At 38.9% G+C, this 24823-nt stretch overlaps 1 protein-coding gene across 5 annotated transcripts; it reads right to left on the bottom strand.

Moving 5' to 3' along the window:
• Positions 1–24764, bottom strand: LOC116236527 (interleukin-1 receptor type 1-like). 5 transcript variants are annotated; one of them, XM_090127717.1, is made up of 12 exons: positions 23855–24764; positions 16279–16433; positions 14048–14114; positions 11255–11504; positions 10766–10958; positions 9596–9758; positions 8368–8433; positions 7796–7916; positions 5422–5570; positions 4978–5121; positions 2990–3151; positions 1–2462 (listed from the first exon to the last, which is right to left on the bottom strand). In XM_090127717.1, exons 3-12 carry the CDS (start codon positions 14106–14108, stop codon positions 2071–2073), a joined length of 1701 nt encoding a protein of 566 aa, XP_089983843.1. In that variant the 5' UTR covers positions 14109–14114; positions 16279–16433; positions 23855–24764; the 3' UTR covers positions 1–2070. The 5 variants fall into 5 exon arrangements, with proteins under 5 accessions (XP_089983843.1, XP_089983870.1, XP_089983850.1 ...); XM_090127744.1 differs by having other exon boundaries at positions 11381–11504; XM_090127724.1 differs by lacking the exon at positions 23855–24764 and adding an exon at positions 17618–19234.
• Positions 24765–24823: the final 59 nt, after the last annotated feature.

Here is a 24823-nt window from a genome sequence, read left to right as displayed (position 1 = left end):
TTTTCCTTTGTGACTTGCAAAAAAAAAAAGTTCATACTTCATAATTAACTCCTGTGATAAAAGGGTAAGCCATTGTGTCATGCTGCACTCAAGTAGTTAACAGTTAAGCATAATAACCAAAAATATTCTCCCACACTCTCTTTCACACACGTACAAACCTAAAATGCTCACAAAATGTGGTTATTTAAAAGAGCAGAAAACACAGAAAATACCAGCACACCTTCATGCAAATCAGTGTACTTATCAGTAGTACTGCAAATGCTACACTGGGTTTTTTTTTCAATTTTATTTCAAAGCACATGAAAATAGATAGTTGAAAAAAAAAATTAGCTTTTTTTCAACATCATTTTTCTATTATCTCCCTTACTTCATCCTACAGAAATAAGATGATTCTGTTTCTAAACAAAAGTCAAAAAGTCAAAAGAAATCTGAAATCTTGGAAGCAAATTGTAGTTTTCAATGCCTTTCTGAACAAATCTAAGCCTAAACACAACATAAAAATTGACATTAATGATTATCTAAATTCTCAGGCTCCTAAATTTATTTTAAAGGTTCCAATCTAAAGACTATGCATTTTTAAAAAAGACCAACTCAAAATCTACTAGAGTAACAGCATCTCACCTGATGGACCTATTCTGAACTCAGTTTCCATAGCAACATCTTAGAAAAAGCTTCTAGAGGTTTGGAAAACAGCTGTGAAACTTGTGGTCAGGAGAGCAGGATACTGCACATAAGGAGCACCATTAAACTTTCACAAAGAAATAGCTAGTACGAAGTACTACTGCAAATATTTCCTTTAATACATGTTACACTCCTGGGCCATTCTTTCTCTCATCTTTATAAATAAAGCCTAACCATGTGCATATTCCAAAGCATGCACACTTCTGAGAATCAGCTGAAAGGATTCTGTGACAGATGCCATGTTGGTAATAAAGATAATTTAAGAACCTGCTCAATTTTAGATAAGAACACTTACAAAGCAAGCAGAATTCATGTCTGCATTCAGATGACACTCTTCAAAGATGGTGAGTGAAAACAGCTGCAATCTCAGACCATCCTGACTCCCCTTTTACTCAGCAATGCACACAGAACATGGGTTGGTGTCCAAAAATACAGAAGTACTTCCAAGCAAACAGAGATAGCCACACACCTCTACCTTTTTTTTAATTTCACAAGTACACAAGATATTATCATCTCTTGCCATCAACTCCTGATCAGGTTTCAGAACTGGCCACTTTCCACTCCCAAGAATGCCCTGCCCAACTACACTCCATTGACAGACTGAGTGAAATTTCTGGGTTTGCACTTAATACAGGTGAGAAACATAATGAGAACATGTTTTCCTGAGTAGCAACAAAGTCTAGAAAGCTTCCAGTTTGAAAGAAGTCATAAATATTTTCAGTTTCCTGACCATTTCAAGGAACAAAGTTTAGAAATGCTCCATGAACCGGGAATTACAGAATTATTTGATAAATGTGTGAGAAGTCATGAATTCCACTCCATTTGTTTAGCATATTTGGTAATCAATGGTTCAACTGAAATGCATGCAGTACTGTGAGACGTTTCAAATCTACCCAGTATTTCCTTATCCCCTCCAAGAAACAAGGATAAGGCTTGTTACTCAAGAGTGGACTCCAAAACTTGCACAGTACAGATTTTTATGGTAATGAGGAGGTCAGATAATTCTGGTGGGGCAAAAACAAGAGGAACAGAATCGGTAGGAAAATGCAGTCTACGTAAACATCTACAGCAGTTTCAATTAGAAAACAAACAGACTGCACAGTTGAAGTCAGTTCTTCAGTGGACATTAAACTAATGTGGATCACCACTCCTGAACAGTCTATCAACATCCACAATGCTTAATTCAGGCATAAGCCTGAACAAATTGTGTCAATATCTGTAGCTGAAACAAACACAGTTGCACAGTTTTCCTTGTAAGGTATAATTTTGGGAAGGGATGAGCAGTTTTTACTCCTTGACCAAAAAAACCCCTCTGTTCATAATACAAAGAATTTGTGTAGAAAACATATTTCCAAATTACCTTCTCAGTACTATTTTAGTAAATAAATCTTAATTTCGCTTTGCTGCAGAATTGTCCAAAGTTTGAGGTGATAAATAAACTTCAGAAAAAGACTCTTTTTTCTTGGCTGGCATTTGATAGCGCACACTTTTCCAGAATCTTGTATTTGCTGAACAAGATTTCTCCGAGAAGTCTCCTTTCCATTGGACAGCCCCATGCTTTTGCTTAATATATCTGATTGATTCTGGCATGCTTGCGTAGTCCTGCATTCCATCCATTTCTATAAGAATCACCTGAGTGTCATCACGGATAAGAGCACTATACAAAGCTAATTGTTGTTCAGGGGCATCTTCCAACTGGGTGCAACTAAATGTTTCAGATCCCAAAATGATCATCAGTCTTCTGCTTTGCTTGAAAGTTTCATCAGCAATACTGACCATAGCTGGAAGTAATGAAGCAACAATCAAAGTTTGTATAGAAAGTTTATCATTAACACAAAGTATTGCACCATCTTTAAATTGCATATGTATAAAAGAGTGACTAGCTCAAAGAACTGGTAGGTCTAAGATCTCCAACTGCCATAATCCATTGCACAAAATTACTGACCAAAAATGTTTCCTGCACTTCCCGGAGAGAGTTATTATTCAAAAGACCTCAACAGTATTATTATTATTATTATTAATAATAATAGTTCTACAGAGTACTGATTTGTTTACCTTAGAAAGAAAGAGCAGACCCTATCATTATAACATCAGAACAGAAATTTGATTCAAGAATAACAAGAAAACTAGAAATAAATTGGCCATCAGATAAGAGGTCTAATTTTCCATTAAAAACAAACAAACAAAAAAACCTACAGTTTAAATTTAGTTTATAATAATAAACATTTTCTCTGTAGTAAATATAATCTTCTAACCCTAGAACAATATGTAAAAAAGCAATGTATCAACTCTGCTAATTAAACCATACCTTCTCCTGGTAGGTCATCCCTTCCTAATATAAAGAGATTATATCCACATTGTTGTTCTAAAACGTTGGGGAGTATTCTAAGAACAAAGGTTTCCAATCGATAGAAGTCGCTGCCTCCACAGCCTTTTGTGTACAGGACACATGCATCATAGATTTTTCCATCTAATACAAACAAAAATATTTATGTTAAAAACTAAAAACCATCCTATATTGCAAAGTTTCATTTTGGATTGCTTAAAATACCACAGAATCACAGAATGGCCAGGTTGGAAGGGACCTCAAGGATCATGAATCTCCAACCCAACTGCCACATGCAGGGCCACCAACCTCCACATTTAACACTGGACCAGGCTGCCCAGGGCCCCATCCAATCTGGCCTTGAACACCTCCAGGGATGGGGCATCCACAACCTCTCTGGGCAGCCTGTTCCAGCACCTCATCACTTTCTCTGTAAAGAATTTCCCTCTGACATCCAACCTAAATCTTCCCTCCCTCAACTTAAAACCATTTCCCCTTGTCCTGCAGTTATCTACCCTTTCAAAGAGTTGATTCCCCTCCTGTTTGTAGGCTCCCTTTAGGTACTGAAAGGCTGCAATGAGGTCACCCCAGAGCCTTCTTTTCTCCAGGCTGAACAAGCCCAGCTCCCTCAGCCTGTCTTTGTAGGGGAGGTGCTCCAATCCCCTGATCATCTTTGTGGCTCTTCTCTGGACCCTCTCCAACAGCTGTCTTTCTTGTACTGGTGGCTCCAGACCTGGACACAGTACTCCAGATGGGGCCTCACAAAAGCAGAGTGGAGGGGAACAATCACCTCCCTGTCCCTGCTGGCCACTCCTCTTCTGATGTTATAATAGTTATAAGGGGTTGATTCATAGCTGTCTGACAGAGCAACAGCAAAGCACTAAAATGCTCTGCAGATTAAAAGAAAGAAGATGAGCCACAGAACCTGATCTCTTTTCCCATCATGGGGAGTAATGTGCCAGCAAGTGAGCTGGATGCAAGACCCTGGGGGCTGCAGAAAGGAGCCCCCAGACTCAGAGGAACCAACACAAAGTCACAGAATGGCTTGGGTTGAAAAGGACCTCAAAGACTATCTAGTTTCAACCCACCTGCTGTTGGCAGGGTCACCAACCACTAGACCAGGCTGCCCAGAGCCAAACTTAGTAAGTTAAGTTTGGGACAAACTATAAAACATTGTTTCTTTGATCTACTTTTCATTAGAAAAATAGAGTAAGTTTTCTAGGAAAACTTGTCTTTTGTTAAAAGTTGAAATGACTTTCATGTGAAAATATTTCGAACAGCCATGAATAAATGTTAACTATCTTAATGCACGTAATCCATTTACTTTTGAGCTCTTGGGAATTTGAGACAGTCTAATTCTGAGGGCTGCCCAAGCACAATACATATTATGTCGCACTTATTTCCATTATTCACATCTAACCAATGTATCTGTCTACACTGTGGTAGTAGAAATATATTAGAAGTATCACAGAATAGAAAACTAGTAGAATGTAACCATCATAAGTTGCTGGATTTATAAGTAAAGATATGTGTAAAAGAGAAAATTTGGAAGAGAAAAAAAACACCTTGGCAAATGAAAGTTTCATTTTCAATATAAATATCTAATGTGCATTTTTCTACAGCTAGTCTACAGGATGTGGCTCTGCTGACACCTATTGACCACCATCAGTGTGGTCATAAATCCACACGCAAAGAAACAACTTTCTTTGGAAGAAATATGGGGTTCTTTCTGACCTGTCTCACCTTAACTGCCTTAAATATTATGCAGTCTTTATTACCTCAATTAGGATTACATATTTCACCTATGTGAATGAAAAGATCTTTCCATACATATCTGAAAATTCTCAAAGAAATTCCAAATGCATTCTATTAAACAATCATATAACCCTTTGGGAGTAATAGCAAATGGAAAAGAAAAATAAAAAGCAATAGGCTAGTTACACTGACATACATTGATCAAGTGCACATACCTTCCTTACTTACAAAGGCACATCCAGAATTACGATACCAAAGCACCAAGTCTATCTTGAAAATCTTATAGGCGATCAGAATAATAAACATTAACAGTAAGAAAGAGACAAACACTCCAGTCAGCCATCTTTGTACATCAGGAACTGCACAAAATATGGTAAGAGTAGAAAGAAAATGTTGGGTTTGTTCAAATCTGATCTTTCACACAAATGTAATATGCATTTGAGTATCACATTTTTCACTTCCATCTCACTATTATTTTAATAGATAAATGCACTACTACAGTGACTCTTCCCCTCCACACATCTACCTGCTTAAATGCAGGAAAGTGTAATTCATGCATCTTCTATTGATGTGATACACAAGCATTTGGAACCAAGACCACAATACTTTTACAAAAGCAAAGTCAACCACAAGCCAGATAAAACAGCAGTATTCCTTACCTCTGTGTTTTAATATAATATAGGATGCAACCTGTCCAAAGGCATTTGAAGCTTGACAGATGAATGGTTGTTCATAATCTTCACTATACACTTCTGAAATTATCAGCTTCACAGAATACATAGGGCGTCCATCATAAGCAGTTTCCTCACTATCCAAAAAGTGACAAACAGAGCCATAAAACCACTCCTTTTTATAAAGGCTTCATCACTAACAGGTGATGAAACAGCAATATGACAATGGTCATTTCCATCTGCAAACACCAATCACACTTCAGAACAGATGAATAATTGCATTATGTGAGGGAAACCCAAACAATAGCTGGGCCTCTTCCTGACATTTAGTGTAGACATCAGAAAATATCATCAGCAAATCCTATCAAGAGCTGTTTCCTAGTGGAATATAACATCTCTAGCTACAGTACAAAAAAATGTATCTTACAAACATATGCAAACCCATGTTGGAGGGGGTTCTCAGCATCTGTAAAAGTAGATGGAGCATCCCAGTGCTTGGTGGAAGAGAAGTTCTACAATCTGAAATGCCTAAAAAAAGAAGCCCCAGTACAGGGATGTCATCTTACAGTGCAGATCTTTGGGACAGCAAAGACACTGAAGGTGTCAACTGAAGCATGTAACACCAACTCTTGGTGCAATTCTAGCTGGAGGGAATGGAGTCTAAACTGTTGCTTCATATCATGGATCAGAACAGATTTGGAACAGATACAGTATCAGGCTGCACTTTTAAGATACATGTTATTCATTGTACATCTTACAGAGGAACAAAAAAAGCTAATTTTGCTGCACATTCACTGAGTAATCTGCACTGTGTCTCATGTCTGATGTGCAAAATATACAACTTTTTAATCAGCACCAAACGAGGGATGTTACTACCTCATTAACAGTACAGCTCATATGTAAAATTAACTAACTAGTCTACTTAGCCAAATGCTTTTCTTCTCCGAAAATGTACTCTAACTACCATTAATAATGCAAAGTAAAAGTTTGAAATAAATCATAAAGAGCACACAAAAACAACATGTGAGCAACAGGTCCCATGTGACCTGTTGTGTCACAAGGAACTACAAGATATGATTTAGTGGCTTGTGGTAGCAAAGGTAATGGGAGGATGATTGGACTAGATGATCTTGTACATCCTGTCCAACCTTGTGATTCTATGATTCTAAGATTCTAGGTCATAGTAGTTTAAACACTAGAATAAAGAGTAAATGAATCAATATCATTAATACAAATGACTAGACCTAGAAAATATTATGGCTGCAAATATAGTAAGACAATAATTTAAGTGCTAGGAAATATAAAAAAATAACATAGTTTTTATGATACTGTTAGTGACTGCATGCCTCTGCATTATAGCCCAATTGTTTATAACATTACAATATATGACTTTTGTATAGAATTCAGCATTTTATTTCCCCTTTTGTTTTATGATGACGACTTACTTATTTCTAAGAACCATGATCTTACATTGAAGATACCATTCACATTTCTTCATCACTTTCTCCCTCAAAGATGCTGCTTGATAACTTATAAAAGTGCTCACATTTTTCCTTCATAGTATCACCAGGAGACAAGGGCTGACAAAAACCCTATAGTTTTCAGTTCTTTGGTTCCCAACCTATGATATCGAAGATACAGTTTCAGATTGCCTTCTGCTGCAATTGTAATTGTCTTTTCCAAGTCAAGTCTAATTTCTTTCCCTCCCGGCTCTGCTTAAACTATCTTTCATCCTCACATTATCTCCCAGTTGCTTTGTGCAGTTCATGTCCTCCAAGTCTTCTTCCTAAACCCCAACCCATCACTGGAAATATCTCTTCCTTTTCTTCTCTCAATCCACTAAGCTTCAGTACAAATGTCCTCAACAAAGTCTTCTATTAGCTCTCTAATCTCAGTTACACTTCCCTATCTCAAGGCTCTTAAAACTAGAAGTCTAAAGTTTTCCTGCAAAGAGAACCTCTTACAGCCTCCCAGACAGGCAGATGGGAAGGAAAAGGAGACACAGGAGACAGTCTGAACCTCACATGTTCTGTCTCACTTGAAAGAAGTCTCTGCCAGTCCAAAGCTTGCTCAGTAGAAACAGTATAGTTATGAGACTGTAAGCCTCTACAGAACACCTTTTTCCATGGCTGGAAATTTAGACAGATTTTAATAATGACTCTAAGGAGCCCAATTTCATGCATCCATGCATTTACTATTTCAAGTTTCTACTCCAGAAAGAAAACGAATTCGTAAAGGCAAGCAGTTTCTACTTCAGAAAGAAAATGAATTTGTAAAGGCAAGCATTGACATGAGTCAGAGGGAGAAAGTTCCACTTTGGTTGTTGCCAAGCCAGTATTTTCTAATCTGAAAATATACTTACTTATTGGGCTTTGCAAAAATTCTGCTCACATAAAACACATCAATATACACACCGTTGCCTGTCCAAAACACCTCAAACCCATCAGCACCTGTTGTATTGCAATCCACTGTGACCTGTGAGCCTATAAAATTGTGTTACAAAGTGAAAAGTTAATTTTTATGTTCTACTTAAAAGCTATGCAATTCTGTTTATAGAACCCCACTCAGACCACAGGCCGGTTCCACAGCCTTTCAGAAAAGTTCCTCTAAAAGAGTGTCTTATCCATTCAGTAAGGTGCATGTTCAAAGAGACTGATATTACAGAAGCCAAATCAGGGACACAGCACCTCCCTCTCCCTCTACAGTGTCACTTTCCCTGCAGTTTCTCTGCATCTTTGGAAGGAATACCCCTTGCCTCCTTCCTTCCCACCACAAAACAATTTTCCTTCGAGAAAGTAATGTGAAGGAGAAACTGGGCTGGTCACTGAAATAGTTTTAGCCCAAAGAAAACAAACACACAATGTGGCACTCTTCTTGGACAAGAATTTTCACTAGGACACAAAATAATATTTTCTTATAGTGAAAAGTACTTACCAAGTTCCACTTCAATTGAGTTGTTTTGCGGATAAGAAATTTCTGGGGGCATTTTTGGTGGGCTCACTAACCAAAAGAAGGAAAGTTATTTTCAGAAAAGCAGAAGTGATTGCAGCCTGTTAATGCTGCATAATCCAAGGGCAACCTAAACACATCATGCCCTACAGACAGGGTTGTCAGCAATTTTACTACAGACATTATTCAGTACTCAAATCAAGAGTTTTGAAGATAGTCTTGTTACTTCTGAGTAGAAGCTCTGTCAGATATCTATAGAACATTCTGGAATATTTCTTATCATATATTGAAAGTTCAAGGAAATTTCTCTATGAGCACACATCAACAAGGAAGTCATAAAGCATCCTGATGTGAAACACAGTTTGTTGCAGATACATCCTTCCCTGCCACAGATACATTCCTCCCTTCCTCCTCTTATAACTGTGTCTGTGTTATTGGTTGGACTCCAAATCACCCATTTTAGTGCAAACTCAGCTGAAGTCTTTGAGCAACTGAGCTGATTTCAGCCATTAACAGCAAAATTATATGTTTGAGTTATATGACTGCTTTAGTGAGTTGCTGAAGCTGAAACTACACTGAGGGAGAAGTCTAAAGGCCAGGTTTTAAAAACAGCCAGCCATAAGCCGGTCATTTCTGGCTATATATTCTTCATATTTTGTTTATTCACATCATATAAATATGACATTCATATCACATATTATATATATACATATATATACATATACATATAGAGAAAACATGCACACACAAAAACCAGAACATTAGATGGGAATGCAATAGATGAGTAGACCTGAAAATGTGTTTCGATGGGAATGTAAAAAACTATACAAAAAATGAAGGAAGTAGAACACATTAAACCAAGATACCACTACAGTTTGTCTTGGTTTAACTGGTTGTTCTTGTGGTAAGGGGATGATGTAAAAGAGAGAGAAGTAAGATGGGCAGAATAGAGCATGTGTAACAGGACTCATTTAGGGATCTCAGCAGCTGGCCTATTAACCAAAGCATTGATGTACTGCAATTCTGATCCCACTGTTCAATCACCAACACAGTGACAACAACAGAAAAACTTCAGCAAGCATTTCTTTCCTCCTTAGATGCAAAGTAATAGCCTATAGCTTACCTATACACAAATTGAGTTTTCAGCTGCAATTAGAAACCTGGACAAAATTTTGGAGAGTCACTGTTATAAACAGTGAATTTATCTACTTACCTTCTACAATCAGACTTATGTCTCGTGCAATGTCATATTGCTTTCCATTATAGGTATATGTTGTTTTGCATGTATAGTTTCCTTGATCTTGCACAGTCACATTGAAAATCATAAGGTCACTGTTTAAAAAGGCAAATCTTTTCCCTTCCAGTAGCTGACAGTCCTAAACATACAAAAGAACTCTGTTAATTCATGTCACTATCTCTTTCAATGATTTGTCTCTCTTTAACACATCAAATTTTCAGCAGACCACAACATAGGGATGGGTTTCCTTGTGGAGTGTGAGGAAGAAAGCTGGAATCAAAAGGAAAACACTCTTTGTTTTGGCTCTTGAGTTTTTAATTCAAAGATATACCAATTCATTTCCTACAGAAAAAAGAAAAAAAAAAAAAAAAAAAAAAACCTTACAATAATAAGGAGAGAAATAAGGAAGCGTGATGCATGGGGCAGGATTTGTAGAAGTATTAATTAATGAAGAATTACTGAATAATTAGACTTCACTTTTTCAAGTACTTAAATACAGTACCTTATGGACTGCACAAGCACAAGGCAAAAATGCCAAAGGCAGCAATACATTCTTAACAGAACAAGACTTTAAATACTTACGAACCACACAAAATAACATTTATTTGATGGAGCAATACTGAATGCACAGTGGATATGCTGTATCTCACAAATTACATACTAAATCTGTTTCCAAACAAAAGAAATGGATGTTTTGCTAGCATGTATAAAGGTGCCATCTAGTGGATATACGGGTCAACATTTCCTACATTTAAACTGAATTTCTACTCTTTTTTTGTTACTCAAAAAAAAAACTGTATACACCTTTACAAGGTGAAATGCCTTAATTCCCTCCTCCAATTTTTTTTTTTTTTTTTACATTTATAATAAATCTGTAATTTTTCTACTACAATTCATAAACATCAGTTACTTGTATTTTAAATAACTGACCATTGTGACAGTTCCAAACACTGGAACAGGCTGCCCAAGGAGGCTGTGGATGCCCATCCCTGGAGGCATTCAAGGCCAGGCTGGATGTGGCTCTGGGCAGCCTGATCTGGTGGTTGGTGACCCTGCACATAGCAGGGGGTTGAAACTAGATGATCATTGTAGTCCTTTTCAATCCAGGACATTCTATGATTCTATGATAAAACGGGCTTTTTTTACCTTATACCAATGAATAGGTAGAATATTTTCCTCATTCCTGAAGTGGTCCAAGTGTGGACATACAACCTTTGCAGATGATGAAGTGAATACCACCTCCTCTACAGCAAATTTTTCATTTAAGCATAAGCCATCAGTCCTCTCAAAAACTGTTACTTCTGTAGACATTTTGCTGCAGCTTGTCAAATTCCTGCAACTAATATAACACAATTACATTTAGATACTTGACATATTTTTCAGCTCAAAAATACATAGTATTCTTTTTGGAGAAGAAAGAGAGGACCAGAACTTTACAAATCCTCTTACAAGTTTTACCAACTAGAGAAGGCAAAAAAAAAAAAAAAAAAAAAAAAAGACTTCCACTTCCCAACATAAAGTTGGAACATACTCTCTCAAACAGCATTTCTCTTGCCCCCCAAATCCTACTTTCTTTCTAAAAGTTATTCTCTTTGCAACACATTTCTATAGCAATGTAATTTTTTTAACCTTCACCTTATGACACATTCATAATTTCCAGAATCTTCTAATATTGCAGGGAGAAACCAAATTAAACTCTTCTGCTGATGAATTCTAGAAAGTTTGTCTCTAGGCACTGCAGTTTGGTTACCAACTTTATACCATGTTAAGTTGCAGTCTCCACTTTCAAAATTGAAGCTCTTTTCCAGTGAACATTTAATAACAAGAGGCTGCCCATGAGGCACAAGACTATGCTTGAACATCACATCATAGGCTCCACATTTCTCTAAAGGAAAGAGATAAACATTAAAAAAAATCTCAAACAATGTGAAACAAAACTCTGAACTTGCTTCTTGATGATACTTACAAAGTTTATTGAGTTTCCACCATCATTTTTAAGTCATCTAACAATGCTGTCTCAACTTAGTGTCTTTGGAGTTCAAAGCATTATTCAATAATATACTGATATAGTTATGCCATTGAAATGAAATGCCTTTTTCTGAATAAAAACTTTACACTCAACAGGATCTCTTTGTTTGCAGTAGCAAATCATTTTGCTATCATTTGTCTGCTTTATTTCAGACTCAAATGATTAGAGTACTTGTATTTCTCCAGGTTGTTCCAAGCACACACACATGTGGATGCACAAATTTCATATTCAGTGGCTATTTATTACTTTCACTTATCTATAGTCAAAGTAAATCCTGCAATACTTGGAAATCCTAAGGGGACACAGAAAGTTAAAGTTCTAGTTGCACAAATATTAAACTTGCAAAGAAAATTTCAACTCACCCCTTACTTCATGAGAAATTATTAAAATGCTTAGCGATGAACTCATTTTCTTTCCCTGAATCCAGGAAGATTCACATGGGAAAAAGCAACACCGAGAGATTTTGTCAGTACAATGAAAATTGGCACAAATTCTGGATATACTGGCCACATTCCAGAGTCAGTACTCTCATTTCATTACAATAGAAGAACAACCACACATGGCCATCGAAGTTTTTGTGCAGCCCAAAACTCTTGCCTTCTAACATTTCACTGGGGATAATGCATTTCTTCTTATGAGAAATGGCAACGTAAACATTTCCTTATTTGCCTTCTCTATACTATTCGTTATTTTGCAGACCTCTATCAGATATCACATCTTTTCTTTATCTCAGACTCCCCATTTATTTAATGACATCTCATACAGAGGCCATCCATTTCAAAGACTATCATCACTCATCTCTTTACCTTTTCTAACATAACCTTTCTGAGATGGAATAATCATAATTGTAGTCTGATTGCTGCACATTAACTATGGTGTTATCCTGTAGCATTAAAAAACTTCACTTTCTACTCTTTCCCAAGAATTCTGATTTTCTTTTTCTTTTCACCATCAGTGAAGATAGAGCTAATGCTTCCAGAGAGTGTTCATACATATCAAAGTACCATTCTCTACAAGTACTTCTATCAGTACCTGAAGGGGGCTGTCAGGAAAGCTTGGGAGGGACTTTTTAGAATGACATGTAGCAACAGGATGAATGGAAATGGTTTTAAATTGGAAGAGAGTAGATTTAAACTAGATATTAGGAAGGAATTCTTTATTGTGAGGGTGGTGAGACAGTGGAACAGGTTTTCCAGTGAGGTTGTGGATGCCCCCTCCCTGGATCTATTCAAGGCCAGGCTGGATGGGGCTTTAAGCCTGGTCTATAGGGAGGTGTCCTTGCCTATAGCAGGGGGTTGAAACTAGATTATCTTAAAGGTCCCTTCCAACCCAAACCATTCTACGATTCTATGATTCTAAGAAAATTAGAACTATAATTCCTTTAATCAGTTCATACACCAGAAGGTCACATTGCCATTCAGAGGAATCTCAACAGGCTGCAGAAATGGGGTAACAGAAACCTCGTGGAAGTTCAACACAGGGAAATGTGAAATCTTGCATATGGGGAGAAATCCCCCAGGCACTAGCACATACTGGAGGATACCCACGAAAGCAGCTCTGAGAGAAGGATTTCGGGGTCCTGGTGGACAACATGCTGATCATAAGCCAGCAACACTCCATCACAAAAAAGATGGCTTAAAGGTGTACTGAGCTGCATTAGGAAGAGCATCATCCATAGGATGAGGGAGATGAATCTTCCTTTATTCAGCAGCGATGAGACAAATCTGGAATGGGACTTCCTAGCATAAGAGAGACATTCACTCCAGATTACTGGAGTGAATCCAGCTCAGAGCCACTAAGATTATTAGGAGAGTGGAACTCTCTCAGACAAAAGCAGAATGAGAGAGCTGGAACTGTTCAGCCTGGAAAAGACGATCAGTAGTGGGGCAGATCTTATCAATGTGCAAATGTATACCTCTGATGAAAGAGAATGAAGAAGAGGGAGCCAGATCCTTCACAACAGTGCCCCCTGACAGGTCAAGATACAAGGGGCTTACATTGTGAGATTCCATCTGAACACAAAAAAAACATATTTTTTTCCTTTTTTTTTTCCTTTTTTTTTAATGGAGAGGTTGATCAAATACTGTGGAGATGTTCATGGCCTGGGACAGGCTGTTGTGGGTCACTGTTCCTTGAGCAAGTTGGTTGAATTAAATGTTCTCAAGAGGTGTCTTCCAACTTAAGTGGTGTAGTTGCTACATGAAATGTCACATTTCATATGTTTTATAGGCTTCTGTTTTCAGAACTGTTTAAAAAAATACCTCACTGACACGCACATAAATCTGATTTTCACAACCATTTGTACAAGAAAAAAAAAAAACAAAAAAACAAAAAAACAGAACAGTATTATTTGTGTGAAAAATTAAATTTCAGAATATGACAGTCACCAATTAACTCACCTGCAATAATTAAAGACAGAAATGCTGCTGTGATCTTACAGGAAAGTATCTTTGCTGACATGTTTCCCTACAGAAAAGGAAAGAAATCCTTAAATTAGTGGTTTCCAAGAAAAACTTCTACAGCTGAAAATCAACATGTGCATTACAGTTTCTACTACCAATTCGTGTCTTTTATAAACTGTACTTTTCTTATACTAGGTTTTCAACATGAGTTACATGGTTGTAACACAGCAATAGGAACTATCTGCCTTATGGGAAAACACTGCCACCTCCAGGATTAAAAAGCACTTACAGAGCCATCCCACTACAAAACATGTATTTTCTTAGAACTGGAAAGCTAACTTCTGACTGAACATAAAAGGGAAGAATATTTAAGAACATCTGTGCCAACAAGATCAGTGCTGCCTCTTAAAGCAGCATTCTGTCTCAAGTTGTGGTCAATAGCAGTGCAATTGAATTTGCAGTGCAATTGAAACTGCAAAAGAATGAGAATATACAGACATTCCTCTCAGTCTCCCTCACTTCATCAGTGTATGACATTACAATTAGTTTCTCAATAGCTGGTAGCCCTCAGTAGATTCTTTCCCAAGAATGTAGTACAACACCCTCTGAACTCAGAAACATCCTTTGGCAAAGAGCCCTGAAGTTCATATACTGACACAGAAAACACAGGAATAGCCTTTGCTTATTTTGAGTATGTACCTGCTCATCTCACTAACAGCTCCCATTTACTGTACTAGAAGAATGAAGAAAAAAAAACGAGTGAACATCTCCTATTGCGCATGTCACACACTTGGGATTTTGTACGTCTCCAGTACACTCATCCCCAGTTCTTGTTTCCCTGGACTCATCTCAGTCTCTTTAACTGACCCTTAGATAGGACCTGATTTCACACTTCCAATCATCTTTATCACTCTCTCCTGTATCTCCCTGGAGATCTCCAGAAGCCACCTGGACGTGGGCTTGGGCACCCTAATGTGGATGGCCTGGCTGAAGCAGAGGGTGGATGAGGTGATCTCCAGAACTCCCTCCCCACCTCAACTATTTCCAGTTCTCCAAGAACACCACAACTTGTCTGAGAGGAGGAAGGGAGACCAGAAATGGCATCCAGTCTTTAAAATATTTGCGCAGTACAGATCAATAAAGTGAATCTATGATGTATTCTATACTACTTCTTAGTAATTTAACAACACTTTTGCTAGTTCCATTTTCACAAGTTTCCACACAGCTACCTGCTGCAGATACCTATTTTTTTACACAACTATAAAAGCAGAAATGCAGTCATTCAAATTGAAGAACAATCTGGATAATCCCGTCCTGTTAAAAAACTTTAGCCTATCACCAGCTAAAGATGACACTTCCAGCTGCTGTGTCTTTCTTCACCAAACTGACTCAAGAGCATGCCACACATTGAGTCATACTCACTGCTTCTTGCAGTGCCTGCTTTCCTCCTTCCCCTTCTTTTCCCTACCTCCTCATTGCAAATTTCTGCTCTAATTACCAGGCACGTCATTTCTTGCTTAGCTCATAAGGAGGGGTGTCTTCCCACAAAAGAATGCTGAACAAAACAAGAAACACACTAGGCTCCAAATCACTACAGGGAGTTTGCGTGTGTTTGTACAAAAGCTTCAACTTTCTTCACAAATTGTAATGGACAGACAGCAGTTCTTAAATTTTCTACACTTAAATTTTAAAGAAGATGACAATACTTTAATAGAAACAGTTTAAAGAGAAAATAGGACTGAATGGATTTCAGTAATGACCAGGTATTGTATTTATAACTTTTTCATGATCAACTCTTCAAAAATTCTGTTTATCACTGCGTTACCTTACTTTATCGTTCTTTCTCAAATTCTTTCCCAAGCAGTTTTTTGCCCCTAGGAGTGAATATGGAAACTATCCAAAAGTAATATTTTTCCATGTTCAGAAGAACTGTTTTTCAGAATCCTACTTCTCTATGAGTTCTGTTTCTTTCTAAACAGATCAATTTTTAACTTATCTTGTTGCCAACATAGAATTGCTGCAAATACATAGCACTATGTACCAGTCACATGAACTCCTCTGAGGAGACCCATATTTGTATGTGACTTTTCATAAAGAAAAAAAAAATCACATATATGGAAGTTACAAATGACAAGAAAAGTAGGCTCTGTTCTGTACATCTCTTTGCATAACTCATGATGAAAATAATAAAATATGACTGCAGAGTCAGGTGCAAATGTTTTACCTACCACATTCTGCCATGACAAAGAGAGAAATTTCTTCCTGCAATTGACCTGTAGAGCTTTACCACTCAGGATAGCAACCAGTTGGTGCTACCTTTGCCCAAATTTTCCAGAGGAGAAAAAACTCCTTGTATCCGAGGCCATGCCCACAGAGTTTCAGCCTGGAAGAAAATAATCTCATCAATTGAAGTGAAGAGAGGGAAAGAAAGAAAGGGAAAGAAAGAGAAGGAAAGAAAGAGAAGGAAAGGTCTCTGTTGATATATGCAACTGAATTACAATGACAGCATCCATGACAGCACACGTAAAGCAAAATTTTCATAAAAATCTGAGACTAAGTCAGTACAGCCACCTGTTCCTCTGCTATTTAGTCCTTTCAAAGTTGATCTGCTCAATTAAAAAAAGAAAGGAAAAAATAAAAAATAAAAGAAGCAAGACACCTACTTTCATCAGAACTTTGGCTCACAGGAATTGCTGCACACTTAAGTTACTTTGACCGCCTTATTCAAACACATGGATGGATTAAAATGTGCAACAGTCCACAACTCCCCTGGGCAGCCTGTTCCAGTGCTCTGTCACCTTTACCATGAAGAAGTTCTTACACACATTTGTGTGGAACTTCCAATGCTTCAGTTCGTGGCCATTTCCCCTTTTCCTATTGCCACACACCACTGAAAAGAGGTTGGCTATGTCCCTTTGCCTCCCTCACCTTAGATATTTATAGACATTGATCAGACCCCCTCTGAGTTTTCTTTTCTCAAGGCTGAACAGACCCAGGCCATTCAGCCTTTTCTCATTTGGGAGATGCTCCAAGCCCTGTATCATTTTTATGGTGCTCTGCTGGAGTGTCTCCAGGAGATCCATGTCTCTTTTGTACCGGAGAGCCCAGAACTGAATACAGTGCCTCCAGGTGAGGCCTCATCAGGGCAGAGTAGAGAATTAACAGACATTTCTTTTACATAAATCATTCAATACGTGTACCTTAACCGCTTCTCTTGACTGCAAGGCATGCTATGAGTCTTCACGAGAGCTTATCAAGCCTCTCCCCTCTGATACAGGAAAAATGGTTGTGACAAACCCCTGCGTTCCTTCCCCGCTGTTACACACACACGCACAAGAGCTGTGTCAGCACACCTACACGGAGCCAGTTACAGAACTGAGGGTTCTCTCCACCATCTATTTTTAGCCGTCCATGAACCACCGACACCCCATTACCACACATGGATCCAAAACAACCCAGCGCGGGATGGCAGCCTTCCTCCCGCCCAGCGCGGTGACGAACTCCCACCACGAAAAAGCCCTTCAGCCTCGGGCCGGCCTTGCTAGGGGAAGCCCCACGGCTGCCTACCTTCCGCTGGGCTCCCGGCCCGGCCGTACGGAGCTAATAGAGGCGGAGAGGCCCCGTGTCGTGGCAGCAATAGCCGGAGAAGCCTCCCGCACACTGGCTGTGCTGGTGAGGCAGCCCTGCGTCAGCTCTGAGTTTCCCTCCCCTCCCCGCCTGGCGTGTGATTGCCTCAGCTGCGATCGCAACAGGCTGTCACTCGTTGTTTTGCTTGTGATTTTTTTTTTTTTCCCATTTGTTTATTTATTTATTTATTTATTTATAGCTTACTGAGCTTGTTGCTGCCCTGGGAGCACAGCACCAGTGTTCCTCAGTTCTCTGCTTCACTCACGTACCGCTGCTGGAATAAGAAGTGTGAACCAAATCACACAGGGGCATTCTAACGCTGTGTTGCCACTGACTGACCGACCCAAAAACGCACAGCAAGTCAAAGCAAAGGTTCCTCCCAAAGCAAGCAAAAATCTGGGCTCGGTGGAACTGCTAAGACAGGTTCTCATCCCTGCTGAAAGTACTGTGTAAGCACGTTTGCTACGCCAGCTACAAAGTTCTCCACGGAGAATAATCCTCTCCTACTCCTCCCTCTGTGCTTTTTCAGGTACTATTTCTAAGTTGCATTTACCAAATAGAAACATAATCTAATCTGCCAGCCTGCTCACCGCATGATAACCACAGATAAGAGTTTACGCCCTGCTATGCCTACACATGTTGTCCTCCACCAAAGCAAGGGATGTGGTGATAGATGGAGGCATGCTGTGACATACATGGGCTGAGGCCAACCGTATGAGGTTCAGCAAGATCAAGAGCCAGGTCCTTCTCTTTGGTCCCAGCAACCCTAGGCAACACTGCAGGCATAGGGCACAGTGGCTGAAAGGTTGTATGGAGGAAAAGGACTTGGGTGTGCTGGTTGACAGCCAGCTAAACATGAGTCAGTAGTGTGCCCAGGTGGCCCAGAAGGGCTATGGTGTTGTGGTTTGTATCAGAAATAGTGCATTCAGCTGGAGCAAGGATGTGATCATCCCCCTGTACTGGTGAGGTTGCATTTCAAGTGCTGTGTTCAGTTCTGGGCCCCTCACTATAAGACATCAAGGCCCTGGAGCATGTCCAGAGAAGGACAGTGGAGCTGTGAGGGATCTGGAGCACAAGTCTTACAGAGAGTGGCTGAGGGAACTGAGATCATTCAGTCTGAAGAAAAGAGGACTCAGGGGAGACTCTCTAAAATGACCTGGAAGGAGGCTGCAGTGCAGAGGAGGTTGGCTTCTTCTCCCACTTAACAGTGATAGGATGAGAAGGAATGGACTCAAGTTGGCTGGATGTTAGGAAAATTTCCTTCTCAGAAAGAGCAGTGAGGCACTGACACAGGCTGCCCAAGGAGGTAGTAGCATCACTGTCCCTAGAGATGCTCAAGAATGTGGCACTGAGAGACATGATTAGTAGGCAGGGTAGGAATGGGCTGACAGTTGGACAAGATGATCTCATAAGTCTTTTCCAACCTTAACAATTCTATGATACACATTAGAGGTTCTCCTGTATGAGGTATTCCTTTTTCTTGTATCTTCATTGTAATACCACTAAAAGAAGTTTTTGGTAAAAAAGATGTTGTTGAAGTTATCAGAATAATAGCTAAAATGAGAAATATTCAGTCATTCAACTTTTCAAGGATTGATATGAATCAGAATTCTGCTAAACTTCATTGTTGTAGAGCTGGGGGACTATCAACTGAACTGACTGAGTTTCATGAGACAACAAAGTCTGGGCATATGTAGTTCCTGGAATATAGAACACAGCTGTTAAAAGGTAAAAATGGCAGGGAAGATCAGAGAAGTCCATTATCTGACACTGGTTGACATGCACACTGGTTGTAGTCACCAGGAGCACTTCCAAGCAGACCAAGAGCAACTCCAGCTCCAGCAATGAAGTTGGTGCCAAGCAGAGAGCTAGCTCTGCAACTGTGTTCCTGATCAGATCTCTGCAATGACTTCTTGTTTATTAATTTGTCTTACAAAGCTCTAAGGTAGAATGAGCTGCTATAATTGGCGCAGGGAGGGTTCTAGCATACCTCATCAGTGCTGCCTTTGAAAGTGGATTGCAGCAGAACAAGAATCATGGCAGAGCTTATCTTTCTGTGGCGGAAGAGGTAGCCAAAGGAGGCTACTTCTCTCCTAATGAGGATGCTGGCCGTAGAAGTAGCATTCCGTGTGCTGAAGTTTTTTGAAGTGATGTATTTGCTGAGGAAGATATCTCTGTGAAATCCCCCTTTTCCCCATTGGATGGCTGCATGCACTGCATTATTTAGTTGATACTATTGTAAAAAGCACTGAAAGTACCTGCAATAAATAATTCAGTCCTTTTGCATTCTGCAAATTAGAGGGAGAATATTCACTTACATATGGGTGGGAAGGAAGCTGCCTGGCAATAACATTGGGTGGACACCATATTCTGAACACCAGCTGATTTACCCTGCAAAAATCAAGGTGGACACTCTTGATCTTTGGGGTTTTTTGGGGGGTGGAGGAAGATTTCTTTTTGTTTGTTTGCTTTTGGGACTTGGCAAGCAAATGTAAATGCTATTTTTTAAAAGGAAATTACAGAATTCTATAGACTTGCATGTTACCTGTTGCTGGTAAATCATCGCTTCCACATGAACAGAGACTATAGTCACATAATATCTCTAAAGCACCCAGAAGAGTTTTTAGGGCAAAGCTATATAGTTTGTAGCCAATCATAGTCAACTATCTCTTTCTCAAAAGACACTGAGCAGAGTAAATCTAAAGTTAGCAGAATTGTAATGCCCTTTATGTATATTTTTCTGCAACTTTAACCTTTGCTAAAGACATTCAGAATATCCTTACACATATGATACCATAAAACTTGTTGAGCCTACAGGAAAATATATCACAAAATGTCATTGCAATTAGTTACCTAGATACCATTATAACTGCAGGAAACAGGCTTTCTTAATATCGTTCACCCAAACTCAGCTTACTAAGAAAGCATTTACATCCATTTTGCAGGAATATTTCTGCACTCACGGTGTAGCAATTAAACATCTTGCAGTTACAATTTATTCACTAGTAGAGCATAGAAAGTTATTTGTACTTCTGGTAAGTACATATCCAGTTTCTAACAAAGGAGCCAGGGCCTCTTTTTATAGCCAAATTTGTCCTTTTCTTCCCTCTCACAGAAAACAATTTATTGATTTTCACCCCTTCAACAAATCTACATCCTCTCTCTTTATCTGCACATGTGTGAAGCTTAAAATTCACCTTGAGGAATCTCTTTTGGCAAAAAATATTTCAGAATTGAGACATGAAACTAACAAGACCCATTTTCAAGTTCATAACCATGAGAAATGACAAAAGTAAGGCAGAGCTCAGATTTAAGATAAATTAAAACATTGAATAAGATGTTATTTAGCTCAAAAATGCCCAGTTAAATAGGTCTTCAGTGCAATCAGAATGAAAAAAAAAAAAAGAATTACATTTAGCCCCCAAAACAATTTAAACTTTCCACTTGCTTTGAGAAGAGTATTGGCAACTATGGGAGAAGGCAGCAGAGCTAATAGAAATGAAGACACAATCCCAGAAATTATGATAACTAAGAAGAAAGCAAAATGCTAAGTTTTCTGCATATTTCACTCAGGGAGGCAAAACTATTTCTATGCCAAATTCTAGAGTAACTGACATATGGAATTACAGATCCAGCAGATAGTAATCTTTAAAGACAGCAAGATCTGCTTCAAGAAACAGCATCTTTCTGTGGACCATCTAAAATAGTTGTAGGAGCAGACAAGCTTTTCAGCATTAAAAAAGTACACACAATACAATTGGAGAACAGAAAAACATCTGACCAAATAAATATTCAAAATTAATTTGTAAGATGCAAGAAAACATATATGATTTAGAAAGTTTAAAATAGGAATCCAATAACAGGAACAGACTGTGACAGTGTTCAGTCAAATCAGGTTATTCTGTTTTTTATTTATCTTTGATATCCTTATCACTTTCATCTTGGAAATCAATTATCAAGGTAGAGCAGGAAAAGCTGAGTTACACTGCAAAACCTGACTGCAAGGCTGGCTGGGAAGCAAGCTCATGGAAAGCTGGGAGCAGATGCTACCAAAGGGAACAACCAATGTCTGGTGGTAGTTTCACAGGGATCTTGCCATGGGATCAGCCATTGCTTTCACATCAATGTTTTCATTAGTGCTCTTAGCACAATACACAGAAGTTTTCTGCGTGATTTACCTATGTCACAAAAGCTGAAAGAGAATTGTGTGAGGCCTGGCTCATAACAGTGTTTGCTTATGCTCCTCATACATGCAGAAGTGACACCATTAGTTTCTTATACAAAAATAAGTACTTGCAATCCAGAAACACAGATTAAGGAGAAAATCTGAGTCACCAGTTGATTAACAAAACAAAATAAAATGCTGTCTTAAATCAGGTGAACTATTTCCAACAGAGTTGGGGATGTATCTATTGCACTCTGCAGTGCACTGATGCAAGCATTCATAAATCCCAGTAAGAAAGGCATTCTGGCTTAATCAGGTTGCTGATTAAAATGCTGTTAACTGGAGATAATCTGAAAAGGTAGTAAGAGATATCACAGATAATTTTATATCTCTTCAGATGCTGGAAGCCCTGAGCTCTGCCACATCAGACAGATCTCCAACTGGTAAGGTCTGCCAGCGCTGAAGACTTTACAGCTTTTATCCAATGTCCTTAAAACAGATAGCATTGTTCATCATTCCTACTATTAAGAGGAAGAGTGGTATATGACAAAAAACTGTTTCTCTCCCAAGTAACCTGAGACTTGTGGGAGCTGCCTGAAGGCTTCTCCATTGCAATTAGTGCACTAGGATTATTCTACAGCCATGAGATCCTTGTAGTACATCCAACAGCTGAATGGTACAAGCAGCAGAGCTCAGCCCTGTACTTATTCCCACCAGCTATTATGGGGATCACCAACTCCATCACACACACGCACATTTCTTTACTGTGTGCTGTCCCAGCCAATATGAAAACCACTTTGAGAAGACTTTGCATGGGAAGAGGACTACTAGCATACTAGGGAAAATGAAAAGTCTCAGCAAGCAATTAATATGTTAATGCTAGAAATTTCTGAGTTAAAAATAATAATAATAATAATAATAAGAGATTCCTAAACAGAATGAGAAACTTAACTGTTCCAATCAGGATTCAACATGTTAAATCACTGCGCTGCTCCCAGTGTGTGATGCTGCAGGCTTGGAGTTGATCTAGCCTCAATTCCCTGCAAGGAAAGCACAGGACAGGGCAAAGCCAAGCTCTCAGCTCCTGGCTACCCAAACAGAGTGAAGTGGTTAGTGCTAATATGTTGTACTGAGACAACCTAGATTAGCCCCGTGGTTACTGAGACTCTCTCTCTCCCCCCATTGCCCAGTTCTGAGAATAGCAGATTGAATGCAGTGCAAATGGGAAGGGAAGAGGGGAATGGTTAAACTGAGACAGGGGAAGTTTAGGTTAGATATTATGAGGAAGTTTTTCACACAGAGGGTGGTGTCACACTGGAACAGGTTGCCCAAGGAGGCTGTGGATGCCCCATCCCTGGAGGTATTCAAGGCCAGGCTGGATGTGGCTCTGGGCAGCCTGGTCTGGTGGCTGGCGACCCTGCACATAGCAGGGGGTTGAAACTGGATGATCATTGTGGTCCTTTTCAACCCAGGCCATTCTATGATTCTATGATCATGTGATACAAATAAAGCAGTACGTCCAAGTCACTTCAAATTAAGACAGCTGTTTGCTATTGTTCTTTTTCAGCGTGCTTTAGTGGAGAAATGAGGAGAAAAAAGCAACGCTGTAAGAAAAAATTAGGTAGTGTTTTATTGAATTAAAAACAACCTTTCTTCAAAGTGTCTTTACATAACACACATGAAAACTTCAGTCATACAAATATATCAGAACAAACAACAGTATTTTGGCTCAGTAAAATAACTTTCCACCAAAGGAAGGCATAACAAGTAGCAGTTTTTCATAAACAAGAAAACTGAAGAGGCCAGAAGTTGGTGGAACTCTGTTGGCTGGCTTGCAAACTGTCAAGGTGGAAATGCAAAGTCAATATTAGTCCTCCAAGTAAAAATATGATACTTCCAGTGTCTAGTCTTCACATTTGATATTGGGATATTCTGACAAAAGACCAAACCATACAGCTTCTGTCCCACTAAATTCTTTTATCAATGTGAACCACACCAATTAGCACATTCACCTTGTCCAGATGAATTTCAGTAACTTGAGATGGATCTCAATGCTCTTTTACCATGATGGACTATCACCAAACAAACACTATATTGAAAAGCAGATCTAGTCCAACAGCTAAGTGAATGTCACACCTCATGACTAGAAGCTTTTCTCCCAAGACAATTCTGTCTTGAATAAAACATAGAATGAGAACAGAAGATAAGCACGTGAATTGGTTTATACATACATGACATTATTTGATAAAATATTCCAGTACCAAAACAGTTGGAAATACCCTGACATTTCCCATGTACTTCCCCCCCCCCCCCCTTGTCCTGAAATAGAATCTCATTTCATTCTGGTCAGATACACACTCAGCTCACAAAGCTAAGAAGGCAGAGAGTATCAAATTTCCAGTATATACCAAGGTAATCAAATAAATTAAAGTGGGAAAGGAAATTATTTCCATTGGCTTTGTCACCTGTGAGGCACAACAGAAAGGTCACACCATCCTATGGCCACTGGGCAGTTCTGAGGGATGGCACCTCAGATCATTCAGTTTCTTTTGATTGAGGACAGAAGGAAGAAAAGAGCCATGACAGAAAAACAAACAAACAAAAAATAACACTACAGTGTCAAAACGAAGGAAGCAGTATTCAAAGACCAAAATAATTCTGAGGGAAGCAGAACATAAGTTTTTCAGATAAAGTGGTATCAGAGATATCAAAGGATGAATTAAAAGGAAAATTTTTGCCTAATACCATATTAGCAGCAGCCTTTGAGAACAGCTTGGAAAGCAAAGGAATTTTACACAGTAGTAAGCTGATTGTTCTGCAGTATGCAATAAGATTTACTGAAATTTGAGTTGGGGAGAAAAAGGTTCTGCAAAACAGAAGTTAATAGGACATGAACACAAATAGAAATTCAGAATCACAAGCAGAAATTAAAGTCAGATCTGAAAGTCATGTTGGAAATCAATCATCACTGTCTGATCAGA

Source organism: Phasianus colchicus, chromosome 1 (assembly GCF_987193195.1).
Source record: "Phasianus colchicus chromosome 1, bPhaCol1.hap1.1, whole genome shotgun sequence".
Classification (NCBI taxonomy): Eukaryota; Metazoa; Chordata; class Aves; order Galliformes; family Phasianidae; genus Phasianus; species Phasianus colchicus.
This window is presented reverse-complemented; position numbering and strand designations above follow the sequence as displayed.

Excerpts from the sequence above, each read along its gene's own strand:
- LOC116236527 (XM_090127717.1), bottom strand. The coding sequence starts at position 14,108 with ATGTCAGCAAAGATACTTTCCTGTAAGATCACAGCAGCATTTCTGTCT. Across the intron at positions 10,959-11,254 it reads AATTATGAATGTGTCATAAG|TTGCAGGAATTTGACAAGCT; the intron begins GTGAAGGTTAAA and ends GTGTTATATTAG. Across the intron at positions 8,434-9,595 it reads CATAAGTCTGATTGTAGAAG|TGAGCCCACCAAAAATGCCC; the intron begins GTAAGTAGATAA and ends TCTTTTGGTTAG.